A 15259-nucleotide genomic window follows, 5' to 3' on the forward strand; every position below is an offset into this window, starting at 1 on the left:
ATGGCCTGGGAGATCTGAGATCCAAGTGATTTGCTTAGCATTACAAAATGTGAAAGGCTCGACTCAGAGGGTTACTCTCTATTCAATAAATCAAGTTGCATTTAAATTCTTAAATGGGCTTAAAAATCATACTGGAAATGGTATAACAGTCCTAAATAGAAACGTGGCTTCTTTGGAAGTAGAGACATATTACCATTAACAGATGCTATCATGTCACTGTGAAAATTTACTGCAAGGTGTCCAGCTCATGTATGGACCTCTAGGTGCACAAGTCAATTTAATTAGTATAATCTCAATCTGCTAGCCCACCCATTTAAAAAAATAGTAACCTTTTCCCTTTTCATGAAGACTGTATTAAGACCACAAAATCTGTTACCTTAGGTTACCAGTTCAAGCTTTATAACTAGGAATAGACCATGTGAAACCTGCAACATTTTATTTTTATTTTTAAAAAAAATTAACAGCTTCAGAATAGTTCCAAATGTAGTAACTTTTCCAAAAAATACCAAAAAGTACAGTGTAAAGCACCTTCTCATTAAATACAAACTTTCTTTTCATGATGCATTGCATCAATGTTTTGCATCGATCTTGATGCAAAAAGAATTTTATGTTGCATCCTGGAACATAGAAATTGTATACACTGAAACAGGATGAGACTAACACCAATTAGCTGCTTAAATTCCAACAGAGGGACTTTATTCCCCTTAACAAAACTGACCATTTTTTATTTTTGTTAAGTCAATACTCAAGAATTTCAACTTAGCTATAGCAAATGCAAATTTGCATTTTTAAAAAGAAAACTTTATGTTGAAAAATGTTATGGAAGCATTAAGACAAGAAGCTTGAGAAACTAAAATCAGTCCTGTTGCTTGATGTACTTAATGTCAACATTCAGTAAGGGATTTCAAAATAAAATATCACTTATGTTAACTTGGCAGAATCATTTTCAAGACTAATGCGAATAGGAAAACAAAAATAATTTTTACTCCCCTTTCAGTCTTTTCCACAAAAGATTATGGTAGCAAACTTGTATTCAGATTTTGGTTATTTTTTAAAATCATCAAGCTGGACCACCCTCAGTTTAATTCCCATTATTCTTGGACTGACTATAAGCTTTGTATCTATGAAAATGATTTGAAGTGGGTCCCTGGTCTCTATTAGAAGCAGAAATGGCCTAAGAGCAATTTTAATTTACTTGTGGATTCTGTGGCCGACTTATTATAATTCTTGATCAATATAAACCTGGAAGTTACTCTCATTCAGACTTGACTTCTTTGGTATATGCACATAAATGACATTGACAGCTTTCTATCACTAGCTTCTTAAGAGACCAAGATAAAAATACAGAAGGGGCAAGAGATTGGGGGAAGATAAACTGAACAGATGGGATGGAGGAAAAATTTTCTTTTTATAGGAAAATAAAATCAACACTCAATGTGATCTAAAATTCCTATCATCCATCTTTTTTTTTTTTTTAAATGATGTGGCACATCAAAAAAGTCAGGTTTAGAAATGACAAGACCTAGAGATGAAATGTTCCCTCAGTATTTTGGCATTAGACCACTCATGGTACACAACTATCTAAGGATCCCTCAAGCACATTCTTGGCACAACAGACCCCTTAAAACCCAAATAAAATTACCAGTTCTGTCTCAACATCACTTCATTAACATGAAGTTGGTCAAGTATAAAACAAAGTTGCAGTTCACCCCCTCTTTACTATCTCTTTTTTCTATTTGACAAGTTAAAGTTTACAATACGTTTTTTTTTAAGGGGTCACTTTCAACATTTTTTCCAGTGTGTTTAATGAATGCAAAAGTTAACATACCAATTGGTGGAGAGCAGTACTTTATGGGATGTTAACTTTACTGCTGAGATTTCTAACAAGGCAGATTCAATTTATGCTGTTTTAAAATATGATTTCAATACTTGGTCATGGGTACAGGTCTTAGGCCTATGTCCAGTCTAGATAATACATGCGACCTAGATGTGAAGCTTCAAGCTCCAACATCCATCTCTTTGACTAGCTTCCTAGAATTATTTCCCGAATTTGTTAAAACCTTAAAAATGAGATTTTTATAGTAGATATTTTCCCCCAAACTCACTATAGGTGATTATGCAAACATGCATTTACAACCCTTAAACACACTGAGACTAATGCTTGGAGTCAAATCTCTTGCTAAAATAGTCACTACAGACTTATTCTAGAGAAGTAAAAAGGTATACTGGGAAATCTACCTTCTGTTATGGACCCATTGCCTAAAAAAACTTCAATCAAGGAGAAAATAAATTTCAGGTGCACACATGCAAATATTGAAATTCTGAATTTCCTGATGGATTTTTTTGTACCCCTGCTGATGAAATACATTCCATGTCTCATGCCAATCAGAAAAGAAAGAGAATGATAAGACTCCTACCTCCTTAAAAAGAGATTTACAAAGGACATGTCTACAAAATCTGAATGGGTAAAGGAAAGAAATTATACCAAATAGCACTATCATAAAAATAATTAACTTCTACAGGTCTGTTGTTGCATGTATGCTGCATGAGGAACCAAAGAAGAATGCTACCCATTTATCATCCAATTAAGTCCACGTAGAATTTTCTTTCAGACCAAAAAGGACACCTTTAAGAATATATCAGGATTTCCCTGGTGTTCTCTCAGGGGATTACTTCATACAGTTAAAAAAAATACTATTCAAAGTAAAAGTAAGAGTTATTTAGATTTGTCAGTATCGAAACAAAGTTCCATGGAATTTCTGGGACACATTTTCTTCTGTCAACTCAACTTTTCAAACAAGTAGTTGTCCCTTTGATGGAGGATCTATCCCACAGTTACAAAGCGGCTTCCTTTGTTTTGAGTGAGAGCAATTCTTTGTTCCTTCAGGATTCCAAATCGCTCATTCAAAGTCATCCCAGTCTAGAGAGAAAAAAAGTTTAACAACCTGACTTCAAGCCATTTAACTAAAATTTAACTTGGTACAAAGAGAATGTAGTTAAAATTTACAGTGACAACATTAGTGTCGCCAAATCTTTTCTCCCCAAATAACTTGTCTTATCTTTTTGCCTTTCCTATTGGTGTAAATGGTTAGTTAATTCTCCAAGTCAACTACATTTCTCAGTAGACCCTTTCAATATGATCACAATATCACTTAAAACTGTTCCCTCTTTTTTTTCTAATCCAACCCATGTTTATTCAGCAAATATGTATTATGCCCCTACTATGTACTTTGAGAGCACTGCTCTCAAAACAATAGACAGACTTCATTTGATATGGACTACTAATAAAATTCTGAAGCATCTCAGGATAAGCTGTAGGAGTAAATGGTCTTTATGTAGAGTCTGGATTGATGTGATGAGAAAATACTGTTTTTTGATGATTTATTTCCAAGGGTACCAAATTTGTTCCCAGAGGTCATATCAGAAGGCTCAGAGCTGTTTTGTTTTTGTTCTTCTCGACCAAAGCATGTGCTACTTAGCTGTCCTTGAGGAACTTGTCTCTATGAATGCCAACTGTTCCCTCTTTACCATTCCCACTGTTAACTACCAAATGTAGGTTATTTTTTAATCATCTCTTGCTTAGAATACTGTGAAAAGGAACTCCATTTTCCTCAATTCCAATTAAGAATCCCTCAAGTTTATCGTACATATTATAGTCAGACCAGATCTACTACCTGATTTTTCAAGTAATTCAACTGAGTACTAAGTTCCACTTATGACCTCCCACAGGATTTGCTTGACTCTTATATACTCATATTTTCTATTCTAATTGTTTAGAGGTGGGGAGAGAGGCAGTACCACAATTCACAAGGGAATCTACATCTAAAGAGGGTGTCACTGGAGAACTAATAAACTGTGGAAAAAGTACTGGTGAAGAAAAGGGAAAAGTACAGGACCTGAAGTCACCAAGAAGAGAATATGGGCACAAGAGAGTGAAAAACAAGTATAATAACAGCATAAGGGGTTTATACTAGTGTTTCATAAACCCAAGAAGGTAAATTTCCTAAGTGGAAAGAACTCCTTTCCTATTCTAAGAAGAACAGATGGGAAAATTTGAAGGCAACGTTGCAGACATAAGGTTTCTTATACCATATGGGACAATAAGGTTAAAATAAATACACAACCTAAGAATTAAAGGTCAAACCATAAAAAAAATTTAAATTAGTACCAGATCATATACTATTCACAGCTACGGTTGTGAAGGAATTCTTTCCATTTAAAAAAAAAAAATTATATGTCCATATTAGTCCTGCCAATTCCCCTTGCGCCAGTGCCTTGCCCCCACCTCCCATTAACAATGAAGAAAGTTTAAAAAAGTATGTTTCAATCTGCACTGACACTTCATCTTTCTGGAAGTGAATATCATTTTCATCATAAGTTCTTTGGAATTGTCTTGGGTCACCATCTTGATCAGAATTATTAAATCTTTCACAGCTTATCATTATTACAACATTCTCCTGGTTCTGTTTATTATGCTTTGCATCAGTTCATACACAGCTTCCCAGGTTTTCCAGAAACCATCCTGCTCATCATTTTTCTTTCTTTTTTTGCTTTTTGGAGGGAGAAAGGTAGGGCAATTGGGGTTACGTGACTTTCCCAAGGTCAAACCGCTAGTAAGTGTTAAATATCTGAGGCTATATTTGACTCAGGTCCTTCTGACTCCAGGGCCAGTGTGCACTATGCCACCTAGCCGCGCCCTGCTCATCATTTCTTACAGCACAATCATACTGCAACCTGTTCGGCCATTTCCAAATTCATGGGCATCCCTTCCATTTCTAATTCTTTACTACCACAAAAAGAGCTGCTACAAATATTTCTGTACAAATAGGCCCTTTTCCTTTGATCTCTTTAAGATGCAAACCTAGTAATGGTATCACTTGAATAAAGAGTTTGCAGATTTACAGAGTTTTGGGCATAGTTCAAAATTGTTCTCCAGAAAGGTTCAATTAGTTCTAGAAACTCCATCAACAATGCATTAGGGTTCCAATTTTCCCACATCTCCTCCAGCATGTCACTTTCCTTTTCTGTCATGTTACCCGTTATCATAGGTGTGAAGTGGTATCTCAAAGTTGTTTTAATCTGCATTTCTTTAATCAATAGATTTAGAGCATTTTTTCACATGACTACTTGATAACTTTGATTTCTTCTTCTGAAAACTGCCTGATCATATCCTTTGATCTTTTATCAATTGGGGAATGGCTCATATTTTTATAAGTTGGACTCAGTTCCCTCAAGATTAGAGAAATGAGGGCTTTATAAGAATTTGCTATAATTCCACCCCACCCTAGTTTTCTTCTAATTTTGGCTGCTTTAGTTTTGCTTGTGCAAAAACTCTTATATTTCATGTAATCAAAATCTATCCATTTTACTTCCCATGACCCTCTCTATCTCATTTTGGTTATCTCATCCTTCCCATTTGACTGTATCTTGTAAAATGTTGGTCTAATCCTATTTCCTCCTAAAAATGCTTTCAAATTTTTCCAGCAATTGGGAAAGAATTCTTAACAAGTGACAGAAATGATAATAAAAACAGGTGATTTTAATTACATGAAACTGAAAAGCTTTTGCATGAACAAAATGAATAAGAGTAGGAAAAGAAAGGAAGATATCAACAGGGAGGAGGGGGAATCTGCACCAAATATCTGATAGCAGTCTGATATCTAAGATATATCTATTTTTCTTCCTTTTTGGTTTTTATTATGAGCATAATTCTCTAGGGAGAGGAGAGGGAAAGGATATATTTAAGAATGAATGTGATAAAAAAAAAATTTTTTAAAGAAAGAATGGGGGCAGCTGAGTGGCGCAGTGAATGGAGAACCGGCCCTGGAGTCAGGAGGACCTGAGTTAAAATCTGGCCTCAGATACTTACACTTAACTAGTCATGTGATCTTGGGCAAGTCACTTAAACCCAATTGCCCTGCCGTCCCCCCTCCAAAAAAAAAAAAAAAGCGAAAGCAAAGAAAGAATAGTTCCCCAGATGTATAAAGGAAAAAGAGCTACTAACACAAAATACGTTAAATACCTACTACATTGCTAGTGTTATTTTGTTAAACTAAAATGGACCCAGTGAAACTGCTTTAAGTAAAAGGAAATAAAATTCACCTGTTTTCCAACACTGTTTATGTCAAATTGTAAGGGAACACCTTTAGGAATCTTCTTCTCTTCAGGGTGATCCCTCCTCATCAGGAATGATGGCATGGGAGTGCGAGTTAAACGGGGTCTCTGAGCTCTAGGAAAACAAGTTTTTTAAAGCGAAGTTTAAATTGGTGCAGTAACACTATAAAAACTAAAAGAAAAATTTCATGTATGTATTGATTGACATATAAATCCTAATATACCAGCAGTATTTTTTGGTAATGAATTAAAAATTTAAGATATTTATCTATAATGTACTCATTACAACACAATTTCTAAATTATTAATATGTAGCATCTATAATATGTTCAGAAATAAAATGTTTTGAGAAATAAAACATTTTGAAGAAACACTTAAATTCAACTGACTTCTTCCCAGTGATCATCCCATAAGAAGAAGTCTGAAATATCAGAAAGAGGGCAGGCCTCTGAATCAGAAAGATCATGGTTCAAGTCTCTCAACACACCAATGTTATGTGAATCACTTAGCTTGGCAGTTTCCTAGGTTAACTCTCTACAAGTTACAATGAAGTTGCCAATATACATTGATGAAGAAAGTTTCCAAACCAGTAAGTCACACTGGCAAAAATGTAAATATCCTGATTTAATGTTTGAGGATTAAATCGGTGAGGATTCATTCATAAAAGACTCAATAAATAGAAAAATAAAACTTGCTGTTTACCCTTGTTTCCCTTAGGGAGAATAAACTACCAATCAGAAACTCATGCCCATATTAATTTGCTTTTCTTATTTCTGTGCCAAGAGACAGATATAAGAAAAAGTTCCATATTTTAGAAATCCTAAAATATGATGCATTTAAATTGATTTGTTTCAAACTATCAAGCTAAATATTTCTCATGTTATAGGTTCCTTAAGTCTTAATTTTTTTTAGGGAGTGGAGGTGTGGGGAGAGTTATATAGGGAGAGAAGGACTACATCCTTAAACAAGGAGAAGAGAATATCTGAATTATTTTCTTTCTTTAATCTTGTGTGTATTTTATTTTGAGCATTAAAAATTTTTTTTTAAAAATTAATTTGTTTGTTTACTTTTAGTTTACAAGATTCAAATGCACAATTCCTTGAGTTTCAAATTTTCTCTCCCTCACCCCCCCCCCCAATGGCGGCATACAATCAAGTATAGTAGTATCTGAAAATACTTTCACATTAGGCATTAGTCAGGTTATAAAGAAGGATTTTAACAGATAGAATGAAGAATGGGAAAGAGGAAACAAAACCAAACAAGAAAAAGGGCAGGTAGTTTGCTTCAATCTGGATACAAACTCAGTTCTTTCTCTGAATGTAGACATCTCTCTCCATCATGAGTCTTTTGGGGTTGACTTATAACCCTGGATTGCCGAGAAGAGTCCAGTTTATCAAAGTTGGTCATCACACATACGTTGCATCTGTAACTGGGTGCAAATTCCTCCTGGCTCTACTCTTCTCACTCAGCATCGGTTCATATAAGCCTCTCCAGGTAAATACAAAGTCCATCTGCTCCTCATTTCTTATAGCACAATAGTATTCCATTACATGCATATACCACAACTTGTTCAGTCATCCCCCAATTGATGGGCACCCCCTTAATTTACAATTCTTTGCCACCACAAAAAGAGCTGCTATAAACATTTTTGTACATATTGGGTCTTCCCCCCACTTCTATGATCTCTTTGGGATATAACCCTAGGAGTGGTATTGCTGGGTCAAAGGATATAAAAGTATTTATAGCCCTTTGGGCATAATTCCAGATTGCTCTCCAGAAAGGCTGGATCAGTTCACAACTCCACCAGCAATGCATTAGTGTTCCAATTTGCCTACATCCTCTCCAGCATTTGTCATTTTCCTGTTTTGTCATCTTAGCCAATCTGACTGGTGAGATGTGGTACCTCAGAGTTGTTTTGATTTGCATTTTTCTAATCAATAATGATTTAGAACATTTCTTCATGTGCTTATAGATACCTTTAATTTCTTTCTCTGAAAACTGTCTGTTCATATCCTTTGACCATTTATCAATTGGGGAATGACTTGTATTCTTATAGATTTGACTCAATTCTCTGTATATTTTAGAAATGAGTCCTTTATCAGAGACATAGGTTGTAAAGATTCTTTCCCAATTTCCCACCTCCCTCTTAATCTTGGTTACATTGATTTTGTTTGTACAGAAGCTTTTCAATTTAATGTAATAAAAATTATCCATTTTGCATTTTATAATGCTCTCTAATTCTTGTTTAGCCAATAAAAGTCTTTCCCTCTCCACAAATCTGACCAGGTATACTATTCCTTGTTTTCCAAGATTGCTTACAGTATCAATCTTTATACCTAGATTATGCACCCATTTAGACTTGATTTTGGTATATGGTGTTAGATAATGGTCTATGCCCAGTTTCTGCCATACTATATTCCAGTTTTCCCAGCAGTTTTTGTCAAATAGTGACAAAAACTTATCCCAAAAACTGGGGTCTTGGAGTTTATCAAACAATAGATTACTATAGTCATTGACTGCTGAATCTGTGCCTAATCTATTCCACTGATCCACTCCTCTATTCCTCAGCCAGTACCAAGTAGTTTTGATGACTACTGCTTTGTAATACAGATTGAAATCTGGTATAGCTAGTCCACCTTCCCTAGCATTTCTTTTCATTAATTCCCTTGATATTCTGGACCGTTTATTCTTCCAAATGAATTTTGTTACTATTTTTTTCTAGCTCTATAAAGTAGTTTTTTGTAAATTGATTAGTATGGCACTAAATATATAATTTAATTTAGGTAAAATTGTCATTTTTATTATATTAGCTCAACCCAGCCACGAGCAGTTGATATTTTTTCCAATTAGTTAGATCTGTCTTTATTTGTGTGAAAAGTGTTTTGTAGTTGTGATGATATAGGTCCTTGGTGTGTTTTGGCAGGTAGATTCCCAAATATTTTATAATGTCTACAGTTAACTTTAAATGGGATTTCTCTTTCTATCTCTTGCTGTTGAATATCACTGGAAATATATAGGAATGCTGAGGATTTATATAGGTTTATTTTATATCCTGCAACTCTGACAAATTTATTTATTGTCTCAAGCAGTTTTTTATTTGATTCTCTAAGTATATCATCATATCATCTGCAAAGAGTGATAGCTTGGTCTCTTCTTGGCCTAATTTGATTCCTTTTTCTCCTCTAATTGCTACTGCTAACATTTCTAGTACCAGATTGAATAAGAGGGTTAAAGTGCACACCTTTGTTTCACCCCTGATCTTATTGGAAATGCTTCTAGCTTTATCCCCATTACATATAATATTTGATGATGGTTTTAAATAGATGCTGCCTATTATTTTAAGGAAGGCTCCATTTATTCCTATACTTTCTAGTGTTTTTAATAGGAATGGATGTTGTACTTTGTCAAAAGCCTTTTCTGCATCTATTGAGATGATCATGTGGTTTCTGCTAGTTTTATTGTTGATATGATCAATTATACTGATGGTTTTCCGAATATTAAACCATCCTTGCATTCCCAGAATAAATCCTACCTGATCAAAGTGTATTATTCTTGAGATAAGTTGCTGTAGTCTTTTTGCTAATATTTTACTTAAAATGTCTGCATCTATATTCATTAGGGAGATTGGTCTATAATTTGAATTATTTTCTTAATAGAGTTATTAGTAAGTTACTCTCATTGACCAAGAAAGCCACCCAAAACTTTGAAGATAAGACTAAATAACTATCCATCAAGGCCACAAAAAATTTCATACTGTGCTAAAACAACACTGGCAGGTAGTTCAGTAGAAATGACATTGTGCTCTGAAAACTTAAGAGCCAACATACCTGAAAAGAGTCATTGACTTCAAATCATTAAGGTGAACAGATCAAAATCGAAAGAACCCCAACTAAAAGCTTTCGTAATCTCTAGCTCTAAGACAAAAGGATGAATTCAAGGTGATACATGGGTTAGAATATATGACTACTATTCTGATATCAATCTAGGTATCCCAAATCACTATTTTAAACATAAACTGAGAAAAGTTCAATCTCTAAAATAACTTACTAAAAAGTGAAGTGAATGACTATGCAAATTAACTGGCAAAATTCCATTTTTAAAAGCATTTCATTTTCTATGGGCTCAAATATGAAGAAGGTCTACTGGCAAAAAAATTTACTTACACTGAAGAAGAAATTGCTCCAGGATTGTCAATGGATACAGTCAAAATCCCTCCATTTGTGGTAGAAGTTCGCCATCTAGTTAAAATACATGAAAATACTGCATTGAAACTATGGAATTCACATCAAAATTGACATTCTCTTATCACTTTAATTTTGTGAATTTCACAAAGTTTGGAAGAGACTTAAAACTAGAATATCATCATCTTAAGAGAATGCTGATTCAAAGTAATTTTATTTTAAATTTGATAAAAAGCACAAAGTCTTGTTATATATACTATGTTTAAATATTTCTGATAATGAATTTTGTGCTATTTAATCACCTTTCTACATAAATCCATTTATCAATGGCACCAGTTTTCCCAGTCACTCAAAGCAGACAACTGAGGGTTCTCCATTTTTACCTCCCCACCTAATGTACAACCTATCACTAAATCCTAGCAATTTTTCCTTTATATTTATATTGCCATCATCTTAGTCTAAGCCTTGACACATGGACTACACACAAGGGCTTCCAATTTAGTCTATTTTCAATCTCCACAGTACCGCAATTCATAGGGCATACTGCCACCACACTAACCTTCCTAAAATAACATTTGTATCAAAACAGTTTCCCACTTTTAAAAAGCTACAACTCCCTAATACTTGTTGGATTGGCAAAAATCTCATTTCTCATTTTACCTTTGCAACTTCTCTCTCCCTTGTCTCCCCAATGTTCTAGACATCTTGGTCCTTTCATAACTTCTTAACTAAGGATGCTTTAAAAATACCACCTTAATTTTCTTTCAAGGACCATTTGCAATTTCCCTTCTTTCATGAAGTGCCCTCCCCCTTATTTCACCCAACAATAATACCCTCTCCCTACTTAACAAAGAATACTTATTCAACCAGCATGCACTTTGACATTTACTATCTACTACAAATTTTTTTGGAAGGAACTTTAGCAAAAATAATTTAATATAGCATATTCCAATTAGCACATAATACTTCTGAAGACTAAGAAGGTCCTATAAGACTATTACCTACCTGATACTGCCCAAATGATACAGTAATATTTAATTATGTGACAAAGAATTCTACATTAGTGATTATATTATATATTCTAGAGTTTGCTATTTCATGGGTATACACAATTAGAATGTATTGCCATCACACTATAATCTGGATTATCTCAATATTCCCATACTGCTTCCAATTTTACAAATTTGGTTACATTTAACTGCATGTATATATACATATGAATATATGGATAACCTATTATTATTTGAAGGTATAAATCTGTTTCTATTTTATCTCCCCACCTCTATATGCTAGGAAATGACACATCATCTGTTAGTTGATACAAAACTGTTATTTTAATAAAGTAGTTATGCAATTAAGGAATAAAAAATTAACCACACATTTTAAACTGAGCTAGCAAGATTGTTCATTTTGTCTATCTCAAAGACAAATTTATTTCTTTAATACAAACTGCTTCAAACACTCTCATTTTCCCTGGCCAAGGGAGGAATGATTCTTTACTGAAGTTTAAAGGGAAGACACCCACCAGCACAACTTTAAAAATCCCACTACACCATGTCAGATCATCTCAGAACCCTAACTCAAGATGAAATAAGAATGAGAGACCATACAATGGAAATCAGCTGGCACTTCTTTGGAAGAACCCACTTTGAAAACAGGACAAGTACTATTTTCATTCCTATTTTATAGACAAGGAAACAGACAAAAAGAGGTTAAATGACTTTGCTTGAAGTCATACTGTGCTAGTCAGAGTGAGCACTAAGATTAGAATCCAAGTGTCCCCCTTTAAAGTCTACTGTCTACCACTATGCCATCAAGCAGATATATAAACCATCACAACAATCCTTATTTTGAAAGCCATAACCTATCAAATATATAATAATGGCAATAAAAATACACAAGTAAGGTTCCAAGTACTAGAATTGTTAATACAAGTAGAATTAAGTCTTTTTGGAGCACAGACATGTTAGTGCAGTCCTGTTGATGGTAACTAAAAAGAGATTTACCTATAAAATCTCTATCAGTTCCATGGACACACATGCTATCATTTACAGCCTACAATCTTTAAAGCTTCTTTTCCAAGTGAATACTCCTTTAACACCCAAATATGGGGTGGGGAAGAACAAAAAATTAAGCGGGAGCTATTAGTTTTAGGCCCACTATCCAATTTTCTTTCATTTCAATTTCTTTTAGTACTACAAACACATGTTCATTTTGGCAGCTGAGTTGATGTGTTTTAAAAATGAATGACATTCTAAAAAAAAAATTTAGACTTACTGACGAGTTCTCTTTGCTGTTGGTTTGTCTAATAGTTGTCCTGAGTGCACCTGGGCCTGAACCTGAAAAAATAAGCAAAGCAACTGTTCTTGTAGAAAACAGAATTTTAGCACAATAAAACTTTGGCAAGGAACTACTTTATTCCTTAAGTGAGTAGGATTGAGGGAAAAGCATCATCAACAAGCCAAACAATCTCAGCTATTTCAAGCAATGTAGATTCTAAGCATGTCCCCATGATCCACTGGCTGAGCACTCATGTATTATACCCTTAGCAAACCCATGCAACAAATTAAAATGAAATGCAGGTTTTCTGAGGAAGCAATTTTCAGGAAAGTCAAGCATGCAGGGCAGATAAGAACAAATGTTCATGAAGGGGGCTACTCTCCCACTCCCAGAGCACTTCTTTTTCACTGTTCCAATGTACACCATGAAACCACACTCCCAAATGACAACTGTTATAACTGGTGACTCATGGTTTTCTTTTCTGACTGACAAGCTTTTTTCATACCTTTAGGCCTCTTCTGAATAGAAAGGTTGCCTGGCGTGTGTCTTTTTGCTGATTTAATTTAGTCCCATTCCTGGTGAAATTGACTGGAACATTATTCCTGTAACATTTATTAAAAAACAAAAAACAGTAACACACATTACCATGAAGATTTTAGATTCTTCAAGACAAAAAACTTCAATAGATCATGTTCAAAAGAGGATTAATACTCTAAAATAGTTCTCAATGAAGAGTAACCTGAATTATTTCTGTATCTATTTCAAGACAAGTTTCAATAGTCCAAATTGTGGGAGTCAAAAGCTGTGTAAAAGTACTCGGCCACAACAGTTTGCCAAGTGAGCAATAACATTAGCCTTACTTGCCCCCCAATAAAAAAAGTTAAAGAGAAAAACTGACAAGCAGGGAACATCAATTTGTATCTGGATAACTTAATTTTCTTAATTTTGTTTTTACATACATTTAGAAAGCTACATGCCTGACAATTCATTCTCTGGTAACCTTAGTACACCCAAGTTAAATCCCCAGGTCATATGTTTGTAAATTTAGATTGTCTCTGTCTCAAAAAGGGCATACCTGAATTTCATGAAAAACAAAAACAAAAACATGCTGATGGACAGACTAGTACAATGGCAAGCGTTCTTGGGGCCCCAGAATTCTAAAGTTCCCAACTCCACCAGCCCGACAACTCACTTAACTGTTTTCAGTTTAAGCATCTGTGTCACTGGAATAATATAATCAAATGAGATACTATGTATTAAAGTGCTCTGAAAAATATTAAATCCTAAGCACATGCAATGACTCAGTATTTATACTGGGGACAATGGCTGAGTGATTCTAAATTACAAATCTAGGGCTCTTCCTAGAGTTCAACAAGGCTGCTGCTAAGAATTCATGCTAAACTAAGACTTGAGAGAGTTCAATTTAGGCAAATGTCAATGATCCAGTTAGTGCTTTTCAAAGGACAACCAAGTTCAGGCAAACTAGTCTTGTGCCTACTTCTCCTTGAGCCATTCTACATGTTCGCTCTAGTTTGTTTTACAGGTTTCTAACCTGGCTGCTTACTGCTATCCTACCTATTATTCTAGACCCAGCTCAAGACCTTTTCTATAAACTTTCCCCTGACTGCCTGAACTCACAACGATCTTTTTCTTCTTTGACATAATAAGCCACATAAACTAGCACTTGATTATTGCTCTCTAGTTTTATTTAAGCACACAAATAAGAGAATATACAAAAAGCACAGTATTGTAACTGCAAAATTAAATGTGGACTACTGTTATTATTACAGTCTGACTTTCCAATAGAGAATATAAGCATCTCAGGGAAGGCTTTCCTGATGCTTTACTATTCTTCACAGTAGCTAACTTCACTCTTGGGTTTAAAGGAGATGCTTAATACATATTTCCTGAACTATCCCCAGATTTCACCATTCTGGATTCTAAAATCAGATGAGGGTTCTACCTGAAATGTCATTGCCAATGCAAATAATTAGTGCATGGCTCTGTGTTAGGTGCTAGAGATACAAAGACAAAATAAAAACCTTAGAGGTGAGTACCCACCCAGAAGAAGTCATTCTATCTTCATTTAATCTTATTAATCAATGTTATCTATGAAATATGTGGTCACAGGGAAAAAGAAGTTAAAGAGGTAACATGGAAACAGTTTTAGAATTGGGAGGCAGAAAACTAGGATTTGTACCCCCCAGTTTTTCACTTGTTACCACTACATGACTTGGGGCAAGTTATTTAACCTCTCTAACACTCAAATTTCCTTAGCTATGAAAGGAAATTAAAAATATTTTTATTATGTTTCAATGATGAAATGAGAAAAATGTGCATGTATATACATACACAAACACCATCCTTTGTCAATGCTTAGATGCAATATAAATCTAAGTTAGTATTTTATCTGACAATCTCTTATTTTAGAAGTTTCTCTTTTGCAATAATAATTTCAACTTGTTGGAAGACTGGGTGAGCATGGAAACCATTAGCTGAATATTTTATGATATAGGCTCCTTCTTACATGGGTAGAACTAGACTGCCACCAAATTCCTTTCTAATTTTCTGTAATTCTGTATATGCTATATCCACTGCTATTGTGTACCTGTTTTACTTCATTGTCTAACAGGGAGGGGAGAGGATTCCACAAACTACTGTGATGTGAAAACAAAAGGTATGAA

General features: G+C 34.5%; 1 protein-coding gene across 3 annotated transcripts in view; it reads right to left on the reverse strand.

The window, feature by feature from the left end:
- Positions 1-419: 419 nt before the first annotated feature.
- The window catches only part of FYTTD1 (forty-two-three domain containing 1), a 43388-nt gene continuing 28548 nt past the window's right edge, over positions 420-15259 (reverse strand). For 2 of the 3 annotated variants that reach the window (XM_069064997.1, XM_069064999.1), the window contains exons 5-9: positions 13081-13177; positions 12573-12634; positions 10278-10352; positions 6103-6229; positions 420-2920 (exon numbers count right to left, since the gene is read on the reverse strand). In XM_069064997.1, coding sequence (XP_068921098.1) covers positions 2825-2920; positions 6103-6229; positions 10278-10352; positions 12573-12634; positions 13081-13177 — 457 coding nt within the window. In that variant the 3' untranslated portion in view covers positions 420-2824. The remainder of the gene's footprint in view (positions 2921-6102; positions 6230-10277; positions 10353-12572; positions 12635-13080; positions 13178-15259) is intronic. The other variant, XM_069064998.1, reaches the window with a different exon arrangement.

Source organism: Petaurus breviceps, unplaced genomic scaffold, assembly GCF_028583685.1.
Source record: "Petaurus breviceps papuanus isolate PSGF00001 unplaced genomic scaffold, PetGlider_PUasm1.0 90654, whole genome shotgun sequence".
Taxonomy (NCBI): Eukaryota; Metazoa; Chordata; class Mammalia; order Diprotodontia; family Petauridae; genus Petaurus; species Petaurus breviceps.